At 66.8% G+C, this 19,191-nt stretch overlaps 1 protein-coding gene across 2 annotated transcripts; it reads left to right on the forward strand.

Moving 5' to 3' along the window:
- Window positions 1-2,406: 2,406 nt before the first annotated feature.
- Window positions 2,407-18,562, forward strand: FURIN (furin, paired basic amino acid cleaving enzyme). Of its 2 annotated transcripts, none has more exons than XM_065688881.1 (16): window positions 2,407-2,583; window positions 5,329-5,701; window positions 9,529-9,627; window positions 10,741-10,836; window positions 11,308-11,436; window positions 11,697-11,773; window positions 12,124-12,212; window positions 12,417-12,589; window positions 13,351-13,563; window positions 14,304-14,404; window positions 14,534-14,637; window positions 14,786-14,903; window positions 15,780-15,959; window positions 16,059-16,183; window positions 16,599-16,715; window positions 16,799-18,562. In XM_065688881.1, exons 2-16 carry the CDS (start codon window positions 5,522-5,524, stop codon window positions 17,365-17,367), a joined length of 2,370 nt encoding a protein of 789 aa, XP_065544953.1. In that variant the 5' UTR covers window positions 2,407-2,583; window positions 5,329-5,521; the 3' UTR covers window positions 17,368-18,562. The 2 variants fall into 2 exon arrangements, with proteins under 2 accessions (XP_065544953.1, XP_065544952.1); XM_065688880.1 differs by lacking the exon at window positions 2,407-2,583 and adding an exon at window positions 3,395-3,502.
- The last annotated feature ends 629 nt before the right edge of the window (window positions 18,563-19,191 follow it).

Here is a 19,191-nt window from a genome sequence, read left to right on the forward strand (position 1 = left end):
TGGAGCTCCCGCTCTGCATGAGGGCTGTCAGCATGCTCCCACCTCGCGAGTCTTGTGCTGCCATGGCAAGGAGCAGGTGTCGGCGCAGGACTCGTAGGCACATCAGTTAAAGGGAGGACTGGGAGCTGCACACAAAGCACATGGTGTCCTGTTCAGGTGAAGCCAAACGACCTGGCAAACGGAAATGGTTTGAGGGCCTGGTTGGGTCCTGTGACCGCAGGCATTGGAGGCTGTGGTGAGAGGTGGTGGAGAAGCCAAATGGCACATTGCCCCGGGCTGCCGGCTCCATCGCGGCACTGGGGTGTCGTGGAGCTGACCTGCCCTTACCAGATGCCTGGGGATGTGGCGGGAGCCCCTCTCCCCAGAGCAGCGCCACTGCCATGTCCCAGAGCAGGGGCCGCACCATGGGATGTAGGTAAGGTCACAGAAGGGCCGGAGCTGCGGGTGTTTGTGTCTGCAGCAGCAGCGCAGCGCAAGGTCAGGGCCCCCAGTCCCTGCGGTGATGTTGTGTCTGGGAGCATGGCCATGGGCAGAGCCTCCCGAGCCACGGGGCCCTGCGGAGCGCAGCTCCTGGTGGAGCCGCGGCAGTGCCAGCTCCACAGCACCGGGACCTCCCCAGGAGCCTGCTCACAGCTTCCAGTGGTGAGGGCAGGGCTCCCAGGAAAGTGGCCTCAGCTTTGAGGAACAGCACAGGCAAGTGCAGGGAGTGGGGCTGGGAAGTGTTTGCAGCACAGGTACGGGGGACAGAGGTTTGCTGTCCTCCAGCTAAACATTCAGGTACTGGTCCTGTCCCTCTGGGTGTCCCCTGCCTGCCCTGTGCCCTTTCCTTGGGTTTCTCCACGGTTCGTGAGGACTTTCTGCCTCCACAGGTTCCCCAGTCTGCCTTCTGGTCAGCAGGGCTCTGCAGGCAGGGCTGCAGCCCCAGTGCTGCTCTGCTCTGGGGCAGATGGGCAGTTGCATCACTGTGGGAGCTTGTGCAACCTCTGCAGCCCAAAAGCCAAAAATTGACCTGTTTTCTCCATGGAAGTAGGTTTGCACTGATTGAGCTGCTGCTGGGCCCCACCAGGGTATGCTTGGCGAGGAGGAGCATGGGGGGTATCCCCCCAGCCCTGGTGAGCAGTTTGCCCTCTGTGCCTGTGTGGGCTCCTGGAGATGCTGTGGGAATCACCTGGCAGGCACAGAGCTGCCTGTGCGCTGGGAGTCACTGCACAGAGCGCTGGTGCCTCCAGGCGAGGTCAGTCAAGTGTCCAAGAGGAGGGTTCATGCTGCAGTAGCCACGTAGGCACGGCTGAGAGATGGCAGCAGTCACTGCTCAGATTCAGCCCAGTGGCCCTGGGAGGTTGCTGGGGAAGCAGATCCCACCCATGTTGTGTCTTTGTGACAGGCTGAGAGAGCTGGGCTGGGGCAGCCTGGACAAGAGAAGGCTCCTGAAGGGGAGACCTGAGAGCAGCTCCAGTGCCTAAAGGGGCTGCAGGGAACCTGGAGAGGGGCTTGGGACAAGGGCCTGTAGGGACAGGCCAAGGGGAATGGCTTGAACCTGCCCGAGGGGAGACTGAGCTGAGCTCTTAGGCAGAAGCTCTTCCCTGGGAGGGTGCAGAGGCGCTGGCACAGGGTGCCCAGAGAAGCTGTGGCTGCCCCATCCCTGGCAGTGCTCAAGGCCAGGTTGGACACAGGGGCTTGGAGCAAGCTGCTCCAGTGGAAGGGGTCCCTGCCTGGGGCAGGGGCTGGATCTGGAGGAGCTTTAAGGTTCCTCCCAACTCAAACCAGGCTGGGATTCTAGGATTGGTACCATGGCCCAGCGCTCCCCAGCTACAGGTGTTGTCTCTGGCAGGGCTGTTGGGTCAGCAGTGGGTCCAGAGCTGTTTTATGTAAGAGAGGTTCTTTCTGCGTGCCTGCCCCGTGGCACAGAGATAAGCCCCGTGGTGACAAGGGCCCTTTGTCAGCTTCTCTCTGCAATGACATGTCACCGGCTCAGGCGCAGCGGCTGTCACCTGCCTGGGCACAGCCAGTGCCTAATCCGGGCATCTGGCGGTGGGTGCTGGGGAGGGTGCAGGGTTGCAGCTCACCCACCTGCCACCCCCCTGCCAGCGGGACCTGCCCCTGACACACGGAGCCCCATATAACCCTGTGGGGCGCTCTGGGGTCAGCTGCACGTCCAGGAGCCGGCCTGGGCTCTCCAGCTGACCAGAGTGGTGAGTGCTGTATGGCCATGGTGTGCCAGGTTTCCCCCTGGGCTGCCTGGTGGCACCGTGGTCCTAGAGGCTGGGGCTGGGGTACTGCGACCCCCGTGGCCAGTGGTCTTGGGGCCATACACTGGGGTCGGCCCATGCTGATTCGCTGCCCCAGCGCAAGGCCGCTGCCAGGTTCAACAGAGGCAGGTTTTGCAAAGAAACCTGGCCTGTGCCAGATTTTCTGGGCTGTTCTCAGCATCTCAGTTACCAAGGTGACTGTTTCCTGTGCGATTGCTAATGCTTCATGATCTCGATCATGATATCCGAGTGACTTCCTTTTCTCTGTGAGGAGCCGTAGGACCTGCTCCTTCCCGGGGCTGCCCAGACGCTTTCAGAGCTGCGGAGGATCCAGGTCAGTTTGGGTTCTGCTGCTTTTGCTTTCTGCGCTTGACCTGGCTTCTGTACTGCTCCGGCCGCGATGCGAGGGACAAGGGTGCGTTGCGTGTTTGGAACGGCCGAAGCTGAGACGAGCCGCCTCCACTTCTCACCTTTTCTCCCTGTGGGAATCCCTCTCCTGAAACCTGAAACCGGGCTCACGGCTTTTCCTCGTGTCGCCCGTTCCGGGGCACTCGCTCGGCGGGGCCGGGGCCCCGCGTCCAGCGGGGGATCCCATCGGCACGGGCGAGGAGCGCGCTGCCCCGGGGCTGGAGCGGCCCGGTCTGGGTCCGCTCGTGCTCCTCGCCGCGGAGCCGCCCGCGGTGCGCGGCACCGGGACGGGAGGCAGGGCGGCTCCGGGCGCCGTTCGTTGTGGGCGCCCTCGCACCCTGCCCGGAGCCGGGGCCCGCGGGGGCCCTGGGAGCTCCCGGGGCTGATCCGGGCCTCTCGCTCCGCGGCACGGGCGGCCCCACGGGGGATCGGCGGCGCCGGGCCCGGTGCCGGCCGAGGGTGGGCCCGCCCGCGCCGGGGCAAGCGGCACCGGTTCTCGCAGTGCCCCGGGGGGGGGGGGGGAGGCGGGCGGCGGTGACGGCATCCGGCGGCGCCCGGCGGAGCGGCGGCCGTGCCGCGCCGCGCCGGGCCGGGCCGAGCGGGGCCGGGGCCGGGGCCGGGCAGTGCCGGGCCGAGCGGAGTGGAGCGGGGCCGGGCGGGGCGGGGCGGCGGGCGGCGCTGACAGCTGCTCGGCGTAAACAAGCGGCCCCGCCGGCCGCCCCGGCCGCCCCTGCCTGGGCCGGGCCCGGCTCCGGGGCGGGCGCTCCGGGCGCCCCGCGGAGTGACGCGGCGCCGCCGACAGACGGGCCCGGCCGCCGGCGGGACGGGAGCGGGCAGGCCGCGCGGTAAGGGCGCGGGGACGCGGGCGGGGCCCGGCTGGCCCCGGCCCGCCGGCGGTTTGACAGCTGCGGCGGCCCCGGCCGGGCGGGACCCCGGGGGGCGACGGGGCCGGGGCGGGCGGCGGCGGCGCCGCGGTGGGGGGGGGCCCGGGGCCGGGCGCGCACTGGGGCTGCTGGAGGGACCGACCGGAGCCGCCGCCGCGGGCGAGGAGGGACCAGGCCTCGTCCCGTCGCGCCCGCGGGCCTGCCCGGCCCGGCCGCCCTCGCAGGCACCCGTCGCCCCGGCGGTCTGCGGGCGGCCGGCGGCTCTGCGGGCCTCGGCCCCGTGCGGCGGCCGGGCTCCGGTGTCCATCGGTGCCGGGAGGGATCCCGGCCGGCCCCTGCCCCGCGTGTGCCGGGTGTGATCGGCACCGAGCTGTCTGCGGGGCTGCGGAGCAGGGAGCGCGGCCCGTGAGCCGGGGGGGGCTTGTGTCTCCCCGGCCCCCGCCGTGCCTGTCCCGGTGCCGCTCCCTCCTCCTCCCGCTCCGGGGGACGAGGCCCGAGGGCTGCCGGGGACTCCGGGGCTGTGCTGGGGGCGCTTGGAGGGCGGGGGCCGCGCTCTGCACCCCGCGGCCGGGCCCCGCTGCAGCCCGCTCCCCACGTGGGAGCGGGTGGCTGCCGGCTCCGGGCCGGCACAGCAGAGGAGGCGGCCGGCAGGGACCTGCGCAGGGGCCGAGGCGCTGGCACGGGCACCAGCCGTGCAGACAGTGTCCCCTTGTGCTGTGCTTGCTGCGCTTCCCGCTTGCGCGGTAGCCTTTTCCCCTCCGTGAGGGCTCTGGGAGTGTTTCCCACTGGAAACTGTGATTTGGGCCCTGGCACGGTCTGGGACCCAGCGCTCCCGTCCCGCCGCCGGTGGCTGCTCGTGGCTCCGGGTGCCTCGGCAGCGTGGCCGAGGTCTGCTCGCTGCGGGGGAGCCCCAGTGTGCCTGAGTCGCGGCACTGGGTGCTGCAGCCTGCGGCCAGGGCTCCCGCGGCTGCCGGAGCTGCTCTCCTCGGCTCGCAGCGCCGCAGGCTCCCTGCCCCCGAGCCGGCTGCCTGCGGGGGGGGGGGGGGAGCTGGGGCTGCTCTGGGCGCTGCTGCTCTCACCTTTCCTGCTGCCCCTGACGCATGACCGGGTATTACAGTGTCCCTGTGGAGCCCCGTGCGCGGAGCTCGCACTTCATGCGCCGTGTGGGTTGCTCCCTGCTCTGCTTCCCACCTGCCTCCCAGCTTCTTTCTTGTGCTTGCCCTCTGGCATGGTGCAGGCTGTCCCCGGGCCCTGATCTGTACTGGAGGTGACGGTGTGCCCCTTTTCCTTGTCCCTGTGCCAGTTTCCTTTCTGTTGTGCAGATGAGTCACGCCGGTGTCACCATGTTGTGCTCCAGAGGAAGGGCAGAGCTGAGCTGCTGGCGGTGACAGGCAGCACGGCCCTGGATGCTGCTACCAGCAGCAATGGCTCTGCTCACCAATGAGCAGGGGCTCTCCCTCCTTCCAGTGTCTCTCATTTAGCTGGGCTTCCTCACACAGTGTATGGGGACGTTTCCTTTGGCCTCCCTTGGGACTGGAGAAGCAGCTTGTAGGCACAGAGCATAAGTACACATTGGGCAATAGGCAGAGTAAACAGCGGCTCTGCACCCGGGGGTACCCTGGGGAGCCAGGGCCACGGCTCCTTGCAGCCCCATGTCCTGCTGGCCACCCATGTGCCCAGGGCCCTTTGCCCGAAGCCAAAGCCATGGCTTGGCCCAGCAGAGCCTGCCCTCCCCAGGCTTGAGGAGAGGCAGCCCAGGGCCTGACCCCTCTTCCATCTCTCTGCAGATCCTGCTGCTGTCCCGGATTGTCTGTTCCTGCTGCTGGCTGCTGCGGGCTCATCCCCATGCGCGCTTGGGCTGAGCGGGTACCAGCGGGGCAGAGAGGCTGGTGTGCCCCGGGGTGCTGAAGCAGGGAGGCCGCTGGACCCACCGCTCCCAGGACCCTCCTGCTCCCCACCTCGAGGAGCCCCGATACTCTGATGGATCTGAGGCCCTGCTCGCTGCTCCTGCTCTGGACTCTGGTGGTTGCCCTCGCTCTCCTGGCACAGGAGGTGCTGGCCCAGCGTATTTACACCAACACGTGGGCCGTGCTTGTCCCTGCGGGGCCACAGGAGGCTGACCGGCTGGCCAGGAAGCATGGATTCCTCAACCTGGGCCTGGTAAGTCCCCTGCTTCCCTTTCCCCATGGATGTGGTTGGCTCTGACATGATATGGGTGGATTCTGGGCTCAGTTTGGAGCTAGCTTGGGGCAGCATTACCACTGCATTTGTGCCCGGCTGCTGCAGCATCTGCTCTGTTGAGTCAAGGGTGATCAACAGCTGGATGGAGACGGGGTCTCTCACTGCCACTGGGGCGGTCTGGTGGCACAGCAAGACATGGCACATTCTGCCTGCTGGAGCAGGAAGGAGGAAAAGCCCATCCCAGCATGAAAACATCAGGAGTGCTGTGCATTGGTGGAGGAGGGGACTGCTCCCGTTTCCTGCCTGAGCAGCCCCAGCGTGGCACAGCCATGGCTCAGCCGGGCAGCACCAGCACCTCCTGCTGTCCCCGGAGTGGGTGGTCTGACAGCAGCCGCGTGTCCTTGGCCCTGAAATGGCCTTCACAGGAGGTGTCCACAGGTCCCTGCTGCACTCAGCATCCCCTGTGCTCAGCCAGGGAAGGAAGGGCAGCGCTGGCGGCTGTGCTGGGGCTGTCACTCTTTGGCACCAGGGTGGGGAGAATGGGGTGATGGCAAAGGAGCAGGGGTCCCTGGGCTTGTCCCCAGCATGAGGAGCTCCACAGCGCTCTGCTCCTGGCAGCCTTGGCAGGGCCCAGCTCCCCAGTGCTCCTGCTCCTGGCAGCCCTTTCCCTGGCCAGCTGCGGGTGTGCACTTGGCACAGCCTGATCCATGGAGCTTTCCTCCACCCTGTGCCATGGGCAGGGCACTGGCTCTGGGCTGGCAGCATACGGGGGCTTTGCAGATGGAGCTGGCACCAGCATGGCTGCTGTGACCAAGGAGTGGGGCGAGGGGATCCCATGGGAGTGGGTGCAGCAGGGCTGGCCCAGAGGGACCCCCTGGCCCCTGCACAGGCACGAGGAGCTGCCCGGGCACTGCTTCGGCGAGGTGAGGCTGCGTGGCTGTGCCAGCGCCCTCGGGCTGCCGGCGTGCCCGGGGGTCTGTTGCCCTGGGAGCAGGACGCTGCCCCCGCGCTGGGCTGGCTGCTCCGGGAAGGAAGTGAGGGGCGAAATCCCAGAGGAAATTGCACAACCGGTGGCTGCGGTGTCAGGACCTCGCTGTGAGCAGCGGCCTCGAGCCGTGGCGGGTGGGGAAGGTGGTGGCTGCTGCTGCCATGGGTGGGTGCCTTGTGCTGCCGCTCCCAAGGGGATGGGCACATGGGGCTCTGAGGACAGGGAATCCCGAGTCCTCTGGGGCTCGTGCCAGAGGAGGGAACTCTGTAGGGGCTGGGGCCAGGCCTCACTTGGGTGTCTGCTGCAGGGGCAATGGGACAGCTTCACACATGTCCTGTCTGCGTGGAAGTGTCTTGGAGCCAACATCAGGGCAAAGGATGTGCTGGGCGCGGGACACTGCCGTGCAGAGGGGACCAGGAGAGCAGCCCAGGACATTTCCTGCGGGGCCAGGTCTGTGCTGGGACCCCTGGGAGCAGGAACAGGGCTGAGGTGCCCCAGCTGCGGTGCCGGGTCCCAGGGCCAAGGGGCACCAGGCTCTGTGGCCGTGTCTGTGCTGGCCCTGGGCTGCGGTGCAGAGCTGTACAGGGCCTCACAGCTTGGCGGGGAGCCCAGGCCCGTCTGGGGTCTGTCCCCATGAGCCCTGGGGGCTCTGTGCCAGCTCTGCCCTCACCTTTTCCCTGTGCTGTTGGTTCTGCAGCCAGAGGCTGGCACCTCTCCCCCTGCTCCCAGCCCCTCAGCTGCCAGCGGAGCAGCGGCAAGGCAGCACTTGCAGGCAGAGCCCCGCAGGCTGCAGCAGTTCAAGCTGGGGCAGGAGCTGCTCGTCTGGGCACGTTTTCTGCCATTCGGGAGCCCATCCTGGTGCATGTGCTGCGGGATGAGGCTTGGCTGGCCCCAGCAGCCCACTCCCGCAGAGGGGCTGTGGCAGCCTGGCAGGAAGAGCAGGAATGGAAGGAGCCAGGGTGTCGCTGCTGGCGGGTTTCTGGGCTGCTGATCCCGGGGGTTGTGTGGCGCTGGGGCAGGATGCGGCAGCCAGGCTGGAAGAGGGGGGACCGGGTGCTTCTGGCAGTGCCCCAGTGGGAGGCCCCCAGGGTCCTTATCTGAGAGGATTCTGGCCTCAGCGTGGAGCCTGGACACTGTCCTCGGAAGTGCACTGTCCTGGCGTCCTCCCTGCTGCTCGCTGCCTGTGGAGCTGGGGCGGGCAGTGCCCTGGCCGGGGAGCCTCAGGCAGAGACGTGCCAGGACCCACAGCTGGTGGCCTTGAAGGGGACCCAAGGGACAGTGCTGGGGTCAGAGGAGAGGGACTGGCCGAGGTGGCCACAGGCTGGAGGATGGGGCAGGAGCTGTGAGCTGGCACCAGTGTCTGTAGGATTGATGCTGCCTGCCCTGGGGATGGCTCTGCCCTTGCTGAGGACAGGGACTGTGGGATTAGGGTGGAAACGTGTGGGCTGGCTGGCTCCCGCCGGCCACCCCAGGGTCTGTGCAGACCTCATCCAGCCGGATGACCGGCAGAGCTGTGATGGCGCAGGAACAATCGCTCTCTGTCCTGACCCCTGAGGGGTGCTGGGGGAGGGCAGCCAGCCTGCAGCTCCCTGTCCCCTCTGCCAGCCCACTCAGAGCCGTTCCACCTTGGCACCTCCCCGGGTGCTCTGAGCTGCATGCGTGCCAGGCCATGCTGGGGACACCATGTGCCGCAGGGAACAGGCGCGGGTCTCAGCCGGTGACTCGAGGGCGATGCTGCTGTAGCAGGCAGGGCTGCAGCTCTGCAGCCGGCTGGGCCGGGGCTCCAGCCTGTGCCCTGCAGGAAGGGCTGCAGAGCTGCAGCGGGAGTCCTGGCCTTCCGTCCGCCAGCACAGGGCAGGAGCAGGACTGGGGAGCACCCCCATGTCCTGGGGAGCCAACATGGTCTGTGGCTTCCCTGGACAGCGCCAGTGGGTGAGGGGTTATTGCCGTGCTGCATTGGGATCCTGCCCGCGGCGCTGCCCAGGAATCGCCACTGCGAGGGGGGCAAGGTGGGCGCTCGGCCCCGTTCCCTGCACTGCGTGCTGGCTGCTGAGCCCCGTGCCGCGGGGCTGGGTCACCGCAGCCCGGTCGGCCCCTGGGGATCAGGAAATGACAGCGCTGGAGAGGGTTCGGGGTTTAAAAATAACCTCTGGAGGCTGCGGGGCCTGGCCCAGCCCCAGGCCCCGTGCCCGGAGCTGGACGGTGCCGCGCAGCGCCCGCGTGGTGCCTGCCCCCGCTGCGTGTGCCCGCGCTTGGCCCCGCTGGAGCTGGCTCTGCCCCGACGTGGAGCCTGGCGCTGGTGGGGAGAAGGGCTCTGCTGGAGGCCTGTCCGGAGGAGCAGAGCCTGGTTTGGACCCTCCCTGCCCTGCCTGGGCCCCACCAGGACCCTGCCGCACCAGTGGCAGGGGTGCAGGGTGGCCCTGGGGGAGGCAGTTTTGCCTCCTGAAGCTGATGCTTCTCCGGCACTGCCTCCCACAGACCTGCCCCTCTCTGCCGCTGCCTGCCTGGGGCCTCCCTGCCAGGGCAGCGGCTTTGTTAGACTGCGTGGGACTTGGTGCCCTGTGGGGGCGTGCAGGAGGGTGAGGTGGGCGCAGGCGGTGTCACGGTGGCTCCATGGTCTCCCCAGCTTCCTTATCACGAGCTGCCGCAGCCTCCTGCAGGACATTCTGCCCCAAGCACCCGACATAAACCCCATCAGCCGCTCTGGAGTGGGGACCCAGCCTGCCTGTGGCTGCCACAAGCTTGGGATTGCAGGCAGGGGACAGGGAATGGGGGAGACCGGCCTCTCGTGTGCATCCCACTCCTTTCTCTGTTGCAGATCTTTGGCGACTATTACCACTTTCGGCACAGTGGCGTGGTGAAGCGTTCCCTCTCACCCCACCAGCCCTGGCACAGCCGTTTGGCCAGGGAACCGCAGGTACGTGCAGTGGGGGCCATGCCTGCAGGGGCTGGCTTTGGTTCTGGGCACTTACACTGCCATGTGAGCCAGCACGGGGCACAGGATGGATTGAGCTGCTGTGAACCATCCCCTGGCACTGAGGCTCTTGGCAGAGCTGGGTGGGAGCCTGGCATGTGTCTGGCAAGGGCAGAGATCAGCAGTGCCAGCATCACTGGCCTGTGAGCTGCTGTGATCATAGGAGCATAGAATAGTTCAGGTTGGAAAGGACCTTGATACCATCAACTTCCAATCCCCTGCCATGGGCAGGGACACCTCACACTAAACCATCCCACCCAAGGCTCTGTCCAACCTGGCCTTGAACACCGCCAGGGATGGAGCATTCACAGCTTCCTTGGGCAACCCATTCCAGTGCCTCAGCACCCTCACAGGAAAGAATTTCCTCCTTAGATCCAATCTAAACTTCCCCTGTTTCAGTTTTAACCCGTTACCCCTTGTCCTGTCACTACAGTCCCTGATGAAGAGTCCCTCCCCAGCATCCCTATAGGCCCCCTTCAGGTACTGGAAGGCTGCTATTAGGTCCCCACGCAGCCTTCTCTTCTCCAGGCTGAACAGCCCCAACTTCCTCAGCCTGTCTTCATACGGGAGGTGCTCCAGTCCCCTGATCATCCTCGTGGCCTCCTCTGGACTTGTTCCAGCAGTTCCATGTCCTTTTTATGTTGAGGACACCAGAACTGCACACAATGCTCCAAGTGAGGGTTAGGGCCTCTCCAAGTGGTGCCAGGGCACAGGGCAGCCTCTGTGCCGTGAAGGGCTCTGTGCCCTCGTATGGGGACAGGGCAGTGCCAGCAGTGCTGGGCGCCAGCGTGGCGGTGCGGTGGGGCTGGCGGTGCAGCAGGGCGTGCAGCGCGGTGCGGCAGAGCTCTGCGCTCTGACCTCCGTGCTCCAGCGGAGCACAGCCTGGCTCGGGGCGCCCGGCGCTGCTGCCCGCCATGGCTCGGCTCAGCAGGGCAGGGCGGGGGGACAGGCTTGGCTCTGCGGTCGCTGCAGTGAGGTCTCCAGGCTGCTGGTGCGGGGCAGGGGCCCGGGGAGCTGCTGGCCTCGTCGTGAGCCCGCTGTGCTCTCTGCCCCCAGGTGCAGTGGCTGGAGCAGCAGGTAGCCAAGCGCAGGACCAAGCGAGACACTTTCATGGAGCCCACAGACCCCAAGTTCCCGCAGCAGTGGTACCTGGTGAGTGCTGGGCGCGGCGGGGAGCCGTGCGGTCACCGCGGCGGGTGCACAGACGTGGCACCCCAGGCAGGACCTGCTGCCAGGCTGGCAGGGAGGAGGAGGAAGGCCTGAGGCAGCAACCCTGCCCGGGGACACCCCAGCGCAGTGGCAGCACCCCACAGCACTGGCAGGGCTGAGCAGAGCCAGGGCTGGACTTGGGGGGAGCAGCCCTTTGCATGGCACAGGAACAGGGTCTGTGCGCAGGTATCTGCATCGCTGAGCTCAGGCACAAGCCCAAGCACAGTGTGGGGCTCAGTCTCCTTTCGGAGTGTCCCTCCTCGCCTGGCTGTGCGCAGCCCTCTGTGCCTGGGGCCCCTGGAGGGTTTCCTCATCCTCATTCCACAGCAGAGCAGGGTGAAGGCTGGGAGGGGTCCGGGCACTGCAGTACCAGCAACTGGGTGCAGTTCCTATTGCTGAGGTTTCTCTTGACAGTACAACACCAACCAGCGGGACCTGAACGTGCGTCAGGCCTGGGAGCAGGGCTACACAGGCAAGGGCATCGTGGTTTCCATCCTGGATGACGGAATTGAGAAGAACCACCCTGACCTGGAGGGCAACTATGTGAGTGAGGGGGGCTGCCAGAGAGCGGTGTGCCACAGGAGCCTGTCTGTGTGGCTGCGGCTGCCTGGTGCAGCCCTGGAGCTGCGTGGTGCAGGGCTTGTGCCTGCTGTGGTGGGACGTGCAGGAAAGTGATGGAGATGGGGCTGGAGCTGCCCCATCACTCAGCCCAGCCTCAGGGCCATGGAACACAGGCATGGGCCCAGGGTGGTGGGGCTCAGTGGTGCAGGTGTATGGTCTGTGACTGCCTGATCTTCTTCCAGGATCCAGGAGCAAGCTTTGATGTCAACGACCAGGACCCAGACCCACAGCCCCGCTACACACAGATGAATGATAACAGGTGAGGCAGGAGGCAGGGGTGAGGGCAGCAGAGCCGAGCTGCGGCAGTGGCTCAGCGGCAGCACTATCACAGGGGTGGTGGCACACTTCTGCCCCACGGAGAAAGCCCCTGCATGCCCTTCCAATGCAAGCAGCATCCCTTTGGGGCTGCCCAGTGCCAGTGCAGGCCGTTGAGTCCTCGCTGCTGTGGAGCAGGAGAGCTGATGGAGGAGCCCTGCGGGGCCTTTGTTGGCTGCATGGTCTGGGAGGACAAGAGGCAGCCTGGGTGCTGGTGCCTCTGTCTGCAGCCGGTGCTGAGCCCTGTGCTCATCACACCCCATCTGAGCACGCTTTGCCCTGTTTCTCCTGCAGGCACGGCACGCGCTGCGCCGGGGAAGTGGCTGCCGTGGCCAACAACGGGATCTGCGGTGTCGGCGTTGCTTACAACGCCCGCATCGGAGGTGGGTGCCCCCCTGCCTTGTGCTGAGCAGAGCCTGCACTGGGCTCTACAGGGCCTGATGCTGGAGGAGCGGCTGTGCCGGGGGTCTTGGCGCTGCTCACAGGCAGCCCTGTGAGGGCTCATGGTGCAGGGCGGCAGCAGCGCAGGGGGGACACACCGCTGCTGCCCCGTCCGGTCACCCGTGACATCTGCTCTCTGGCCCTAGGCGTGCGCATGCTGGATGGGGAGGTGACTGATGCTGTGGAGGCCCATTCCCTGGGCCTCAATCCCAACCACATCCACATCTACAGTGCCAGCTGGGGCCCGGAGGATGATGGCAAAACTGTGGATGGCCCGGCCCGGCTGGCGGAGGAGGCCTTCTTCCGAGGGGTCAGCCAGGTGAGAGTCTGCCCGGGGAGTGTCGGCTGAGCTGCCCCCGCAATCCCTTGCTCTGCCTGCCCTGGCTGTTGTCCCAGCCCTCCTGGGATGAGCTGTCTTTCAGCTCATCTCCAGGATCAGGCTCTGTTGGTTTTTCCTGTTTTTCTTGTGTTATGGCTCTGAGTCAGGGCTCCTCCCGTGCCCCTTATCTCTCCTCTCTGAGAAGTCCTGTCCTCCCTGCCCTGTGCTCCTGCACTGCCCTGCTCTGGGATAGCCTCTCCCTGCTCTCGAAGCCCTGTGCTGGCTCCTTTCTGGTTTCATGCCAGCTGCTCTCTCTCGCTTCCTCCTGTCCTCCCCCTGCCCCCTGTGCTGTGAGCGCAGCATTTGGCATTGCCGTGGTGCAGCTCCCATGGGGCAGCTGCAAATCCCACACAGATAATCAGCCTGGGTGGTTTCCGAGTGGAAAAGGATGTCAGGGCTTGGAAGACCCCTTCAGCAGGGCTCCTGCCACCCAGTGCTCTCCCTGTTGGGGCAGCTCCTGCAGCCTCCCCAGAGCTGCCCCAGCACCCTCTATAGGCGCAGTGGTGCTGAGGGCTGGCAGTGCCCAGGCTGTGACCGGTGGCATCCTGCTGCTCCTGGGTCCCTGCTACATCTGCTCAGTCTTTCCCACCCAGGCTGCAAGAACCCCAGGCAGGGCTGGCACCGTCCTGGTCGCAGCTCCAGCCTGGGGCTGCCGGCAGTGCGGTGCCACGGTGCTGGCCCTCACCCTGCTCTGTTGCCAGGGCCGAGGAGGGCTGGGCTCCATCTTCGTCTGGGCATCTGGGAACGGGGGGCGTGAGCACGACAGCTGCAACTGTGATGGCTACACCAACAGCATCTACACACTGTCCATCAGCAGCACCACGCAGTACGGTAACGTGCCCTGGTACAGCGAGGCCTGCTCCTCCACCCTCGCCACCACCTACAGCAGCGGCAACCAGAACGAGAAGCAGATTGTGAGTTGGGGCTGCTGGTGTCAGCAGGGTGGGGGCTCGTGGGGGTGGGATGTGCCAAGCTGCAGCTCCCATGGCACCCCTCTGGGAGTCGTGGTGCCGGGAGCGGGTTTGGCCCCACGCTGCCACCCTCTAGGTCATTCCCAGAGCTCGGTCTCATGAGTTGAGGGCTTCTGGAGCAGCTCTGCTCTGGAGCCAGGCTGAGAGAGCTGGGCTGGGGCAGCCTGGACAAGAGAAGGCTCCTGAAGGGGAGACCTGAGAGCAGCTCCAGTGCCTAAAGGGGCTGCAGGGAACCTGGAGAGGGGCTTGGGACAAGGGCCTGTAGGGACAGGCCAAGGGGAATGGCTTGAACCTGCCCGAGGGGAGACTGAGCTGAGCTCTTAGGCAGAAGCTCTTCCCTGTGAGGGTGCTGAGGCGCTGGCACAGGGTGCCCAGAGAAGCTGTGGCTGCCCCATCCCTGGCAGTGCTCAAGGCCAGGTTGGACACAGGGGCTTGGAGCAAGCTGCTCCAGTGGAAGGGGTCCCTGCCCGGGGCAGGGGTTGGGGCTGGAGGAGCTTTCCGGTCCCTTCCGACACAAACCATTCCATGGTTCTAAGATGATTCCGTGAAACTCATGAGCTGCCGCAGGAGTGGGGGCTCTTCCTCACCTCCTGCAGCCCTCATGGGGACCACAAGCCCCCGAGCCGGCTCCAGGATGTGGCTGGTGCCCGCAGCACCTCCTACCCTGGCACTGCTCCCCGCAGGTGACGACCGACCTCAGACAGAAATGCACCGAATCGCACACAGGGACATCGGCTTCGGCACCGCTGGCCGCTGGCATCATCGCTCTTGCCCTTGAGGCCAAGTAAGGGCAGGCTCAGAGTGGGGCTGGGCTGAGGGGTGCCGCATAGCCCCCGAGGCAGCGGCACCATGGCATGAGCTGCCCAGGGCTGAGGAGATGGCACCGGTGCCTGAGCCTCATGTTCCCCCACAGCAAGAACCTGACCTGGCGGGATATGCAGCACCTCGTGGTGCAGACGTCGAAGCCGGCTCACCTCAACGCCAATGACTGGGTCACCAACGGGGTTGGCCGCAAAGGTACTGGGGTGCTGGGGGTGGACCAGGGGCTCCCATTCCTGCAGGCACCGCTAGCCTGGGTGTGCTGGGGCAGAGCTCCCCGGCAGCCCTGGGGGCTGCAGCCCCTGTTGAGTGCCCTGCAGCAGCGCTGACCCCTCTCTGTCCACAGTCAGCCACTCCTATGGCTACGGGCTGCTGGATGCCGGCGCCATGGTGAGCCTGGCCAAGAACTGGACCACAGTGGGACCTCAGAGGAAGTGTGTCATTGACGTCCTCACCGAGCCAAAGTAAGGGCTGGTGAGCCCAGGAGGGCATCACCCTGTGCACCGCCCCACGCAGGAGCCCAGGGGCCAAGGCTGGGGAGAATCTCCAGGGATGAGCTGCCCCGAGACCTTGGACCATCCTGGGAGAGCTTGGGGAGGGCTGGGAAAGGTGCCTCCAGCTGACGGGGGCGGCTGAGCCTGCCCGCTCTGCTGCGGCCGTGCTGTGCGCTGCGGTTTGGGAGCAGCCAGCGCGAGTCATCCCGGACACACAGGGGCTTTTCAGGGGTCAGACAGAAGCTTCTTTTACTCCTGCTTGGCCTCCGCTGCCACAGCACAACATGTGCTGAGGCTCGTGTGTGGCCAGGGCGCTTCCCGGGGGCTCTGAGCATGGAGGGAGCCGGGGCTGGGTCCTGCCCGTGCCCGTGTCCTCCCCTGGTCTCCTGGGACCCAGCCTGCCCATCCGGAGCCAGCGCTCTTTGTGACCAGCATCCTGCCCGGCATCAGCGCTGGCACTGCGGGCGGCTGCGGGAGATGGCTGCACACGAGCAGCGGGATGGGGACAGCTGTGCCTGTCCCATCCCTGGCCGCGCTGGGCAGGGTGTAGCTGGCCTGGCAGCAGGCAAAGAAAGGGCCCATTCAGGGCTGGTGTGGAGCCGTGCCTGGGGAGGCGGCACCAGGCAGCGCGTGCTTGGCAGAGCAAACCCCACCGTGCCCAGGAATGAGGGCAGGTCCCTCTGCCTGCACGGGGATGGGGAGGAGGCACCATCAGCTGGTGCGGGGTCGGTTCCTGCTCCAGCCACCCTGGGGCAGTCGCCAGGCCTGGCAGGAGGGAGCGGGACCAAGGACCCCTGTCAAGAGCCCCCAGGCAGGGACTGGGCTCACCCTTGCCGCCCTCGGCAGGGACATCGGGAAGCGCCTGGAGGTGCGGCGGAAGGTGGACGCCTGCCTGGGGAAAGCCAACTACATCAGCCGGCTGGAGCACGCACAGGCACGGCTGACCCTGTCCTACAACCGGCGCGGGGACCTGGCCATCCATCTCGTGAGCCCCATGGGCACCCGCTCCACCCTCCTGGCTGCCAGGTATGTGCTGGGCTGTCCCGGGGCGGCCCGAGGCTCGGGCTGGCCCCGCTCGGTTTGGGGGGTGTGGGCACCCATCTCTCACGCTCCCACCTTGCCCAGGCCCCACGACTTCTCGGCCGATGGCTTCAACGACTGGGCCTTCATGACGACGCACTCGTGGGACGAGGACCCCTCTGGGGAATGGGTGCTGGAGATTGAGAACACCAGCGATGCCAACAACTACGGTAGGGCTGGGCTGGCCTGAGCTCCGCTGCTGCCTCCCTCTGAGCCTGGCATGAGAGTGCGAGCCCCATGGACACCCAGTGTCCCCCCAGCACTCCTGAGCTCTGGGTGCAGTGACACTTGGGTGCTGTGCAGTGACATGCTGGGGAGGGGCTGGAGCTGGGCACATGGGAGGAGATGCCCTGGCTCTGGGCAGTGGTGGGGTCTGAGGCATCAGGTTCTCCCCATGCTGGGTGGCCTGGCCCTGCCCCACAGCAGTCCTGTGCCCGGGCATTGCTGCATGCTGGGGGCTCTTCCAGGAGATAGGCACAGCCCTGTGGTCCTTCGGCAGCCCATGGAGGGGACCAGTGCAAACCCCCTCCGTGTGCCTGCCCTGAGTGTGGGCGCATCAGCGGTCCTCACCCCATATCCTTGCAGGCACACTGACCAAATTCACGCTGGTGCTGTACGGGACGGCCACTGACTCCCCCAGCCTCTCCAACCAGCTGGAGAGCAGCGGCTGCAAGACCTTGACCCCCAGCCAGACCTGCGTGGGTGAGTGTGGGGCTGGTGGGGAGGGGCTGGGGACGTGGGGCACAGGTGCCCCCCAGCCTGCGCTGACGCTGCCTGTCCCGCAGTCTGCGAGGAGGGGTACTACCTGCACCAGAAGAGCTGCCTGAAGCACTGCCCTCCCGGCTTCGCGCCTGGCGTCCAGAGCACGCACTACGAGCTGGAGAACAGCGTGGAGCCCATTGCCCCGCACCTCTGCCTGCCCTGCCACACCTCCTGCGCCACCTGCACCGGTCCCGGCCCCAACCAGTGCCTGACCTGCCCCGCGCACTCCCACTTCAGCAGCCTGGACCTCTCCTGCTCCCATCAGACGCAGAGCAGCCGTGCGTCCCCTGCCCTGGCAGAGGGCGAGGGGCTGGCCGAGGCTCCCCCTCCCACCAACCTGCCTGTCCTCATTGCCAGCCTCAGCTGCGTCATCATCGTCGTCATCTTCGTCACCATTTTCCTCGTGCTTCAGGCACGCTCAGGCTTCAGCCTGCGGGGCGTGAAGGTCTATGCCCTGGACAGCGGGATCATCTCCTACAAGGGGCTCCCCTCTGACATCTGGCAGGAGGAGGGCCCCTCTGAGTCGGACGGTGAGGACAACGAGGCCCACAGCGAGAGGACTGCCTTCATCAGAGACCAAAGTGCCCTTTGATGAGCCCTCCCGCCCCTCCCTCCTCCCTGCCCAGCACCACGGGGCCAGGGCAGGCGAGGCCGAGGGGTCCCAGACTCTGTCCCCGTCCCCGTCCCGCACCACAGCAGCCCGGGGCTCCCAGCCACCGGCACTGTCCCTTGCCCCGGCTTGGGCAGCCGGGCACAGCCCTGCCGGCACCGTCCCCAGCTCGGCACCGTCGTGGTCTGGCTCCATCTGTCTCTGCCCCCTGTCCATCCTGACCCTGTGCTGGGATGTGTGGTGGCAGCAGGGTCGCTGACAGGCCCTGCGCTGGTGGCCGTGTCCCCTCCCCGGGATGGTGGCTGTTGCTGGGGGTCACACACGTCCCCCGGCGTGGGCAGCGTGTGAGTCCCTGGGTTGTCACTGCTCAGGCTGGGCTGGCCAGGGATGGCTCTGCCCCGCAGCATCCCGCGCCCCCGGCGCCCTCAGCACCCATTTGTGTCCCTGGCTCTGCCCACTGCATCCCGGCTCCCCGCCACCCACCGAGGGCCTGTCTGCCTCCACCCGTGCCCTTCAACAGCAATAATGGCCAGGCCTCGGCCGCTGCTGCCTGCTTGCCCGCTGCCTGCCCGTCCCCCGCAGCTGCCTGCAGCGCGGACAGGAGCCCCCTGCACCAGGGAGCATGGGGCAGGGCAGTGCCTTGTGCCCGTGGCTCAGCGCTGCAGCGTGGGCAGGGACCCCCACGCAGCCCCTGCTCTGCGCCTGTTTTGCCCCTGGGCAGGGCTGTACGGGTGCTGGCCAGGGCAGTCTGGCAGCGCCTGGCTCTGCCTGCACCATGCCTGCGCTGGGCAGAGCCCGGCGTCCCCCTGCCCCTCGACGTGCCTTGCCCCCACTTGGTGACAATCCGTTCTGCTCCCTGCTGGAGCCCCTTCCCGGCGCCGCCTGCCCTCGCCGCCCCTTCCCCACGGGCTGGGGGCCGGTGCCACGAGCCCCTTTGCCGTTCGCACACCGGGGCCATGGCACGGCCTGCGCCCATGCCCGCTGCAGCCAGCCAAGGATGGAGCCGCCGGCTGGGGGCCACAGGACTATTTTTCTATAATAACTTTTTGGTGCACAGTAATTTTTTCTTGTAATTTAATCAGCCGGGAGCTGCCTCCTGAGCCTGTTTTTAATTTAATGGATGTGGATATAACGCTAGAGAGACTGAGTTATTAAATGTTCAGAACTATGCAAACCAGCTCAGCTGCCTGTGCTCTGTGTGCCGTGGCCCCAGGTAGCCCATGGGATGCCCGGATCTGCCCTGCAGTCACAGGAGGGCCCTGGGGCGCTGCCTGCCGCAGGCACTGCGCTGGGCTGTGCAGGGAGCCGCTGCTGCCCCACAGGGCTGCCGCAGGAGCCTTCAGCGCTGTGTCCCCCCGCAGCCCCTGGCCAGGGCAGAGAAGTGCCCCCCCAAGCCTGGGCTGTGAGCAGGGGCCGCTGCCCTGAGCGATGTGAGGCAGCTGCTTGGAGCCCCCAGAGAGGAGCGAATTCGAGGAGCGGCGGCGCTGGCCGGGGCCGTGAGGGGAGCCTGAGGAGCCCGAGCACCCTTCCCGCAGCGCTCGGGCTGAGCCTCCACGCTGCAGCCGCTGCAGCCAGCGCCACGCTGCAGCCGGAGCACATCCTCTGCACTGGGCATGGCCAGGCTGGACCAGGACCATGCCGTGGCTGAGCCCCAGGCAGAGCCCAGCCCGGCTCCACTGAGCCCCTGCAGGGTCCTGACCCCTCGGAGGCTCTGTTGGGCTGCACTTGCTCGCAGAGGCTGCCCCGCTGCAGAGCCCCTCGGCCTTGCTGCACCCGCAGCAGCTTCCTGTGGTCAGGAGCGAGCTC

This window comes from Lathamus discolor, chromosome 8 (assembly GCF_037157495.1).
Source record: "Lathamus discolor isolate bLatDis1 chromosome 8, bLatDis1.hap1, whole genome shotgun sequence".
NCBI classification, from domain to species: domain Eukaryota; kingdom Metazoa; phylum Chordata; class Aves; order Psittaciformes; family Psittacidae; genus Lathamus; species Lathamus discolor.

What these genes read in the sequence shown, in the direction of transcription:
- FURIN (XM_065688881.1), top strand. Translation starts at nt 5,522, where the DNA reads ATGGATCTGAGGCCCTGCTCGCTGCTCCTGCTCTGGACTCTGGTGGTT. An exon ending in CTGACCTGGAGGGCAACTAT is followed by an intron (nt 11,437 to 11,696) that starts GTGAGTGAGGGG and finishes ATCTTCTTCCAG; the next exon opens with GATCCAGGAGCAAGCTTTGA. An exon ending in TCCACCCTCCTGGCTGCCAG is followed by an intron (nt 15,960 to 16,058) that starts GTATGTGCTGGG and finishes CACCTTGCCCAG; the next exon opens with GCCCCACGACTTCTCGGCCG.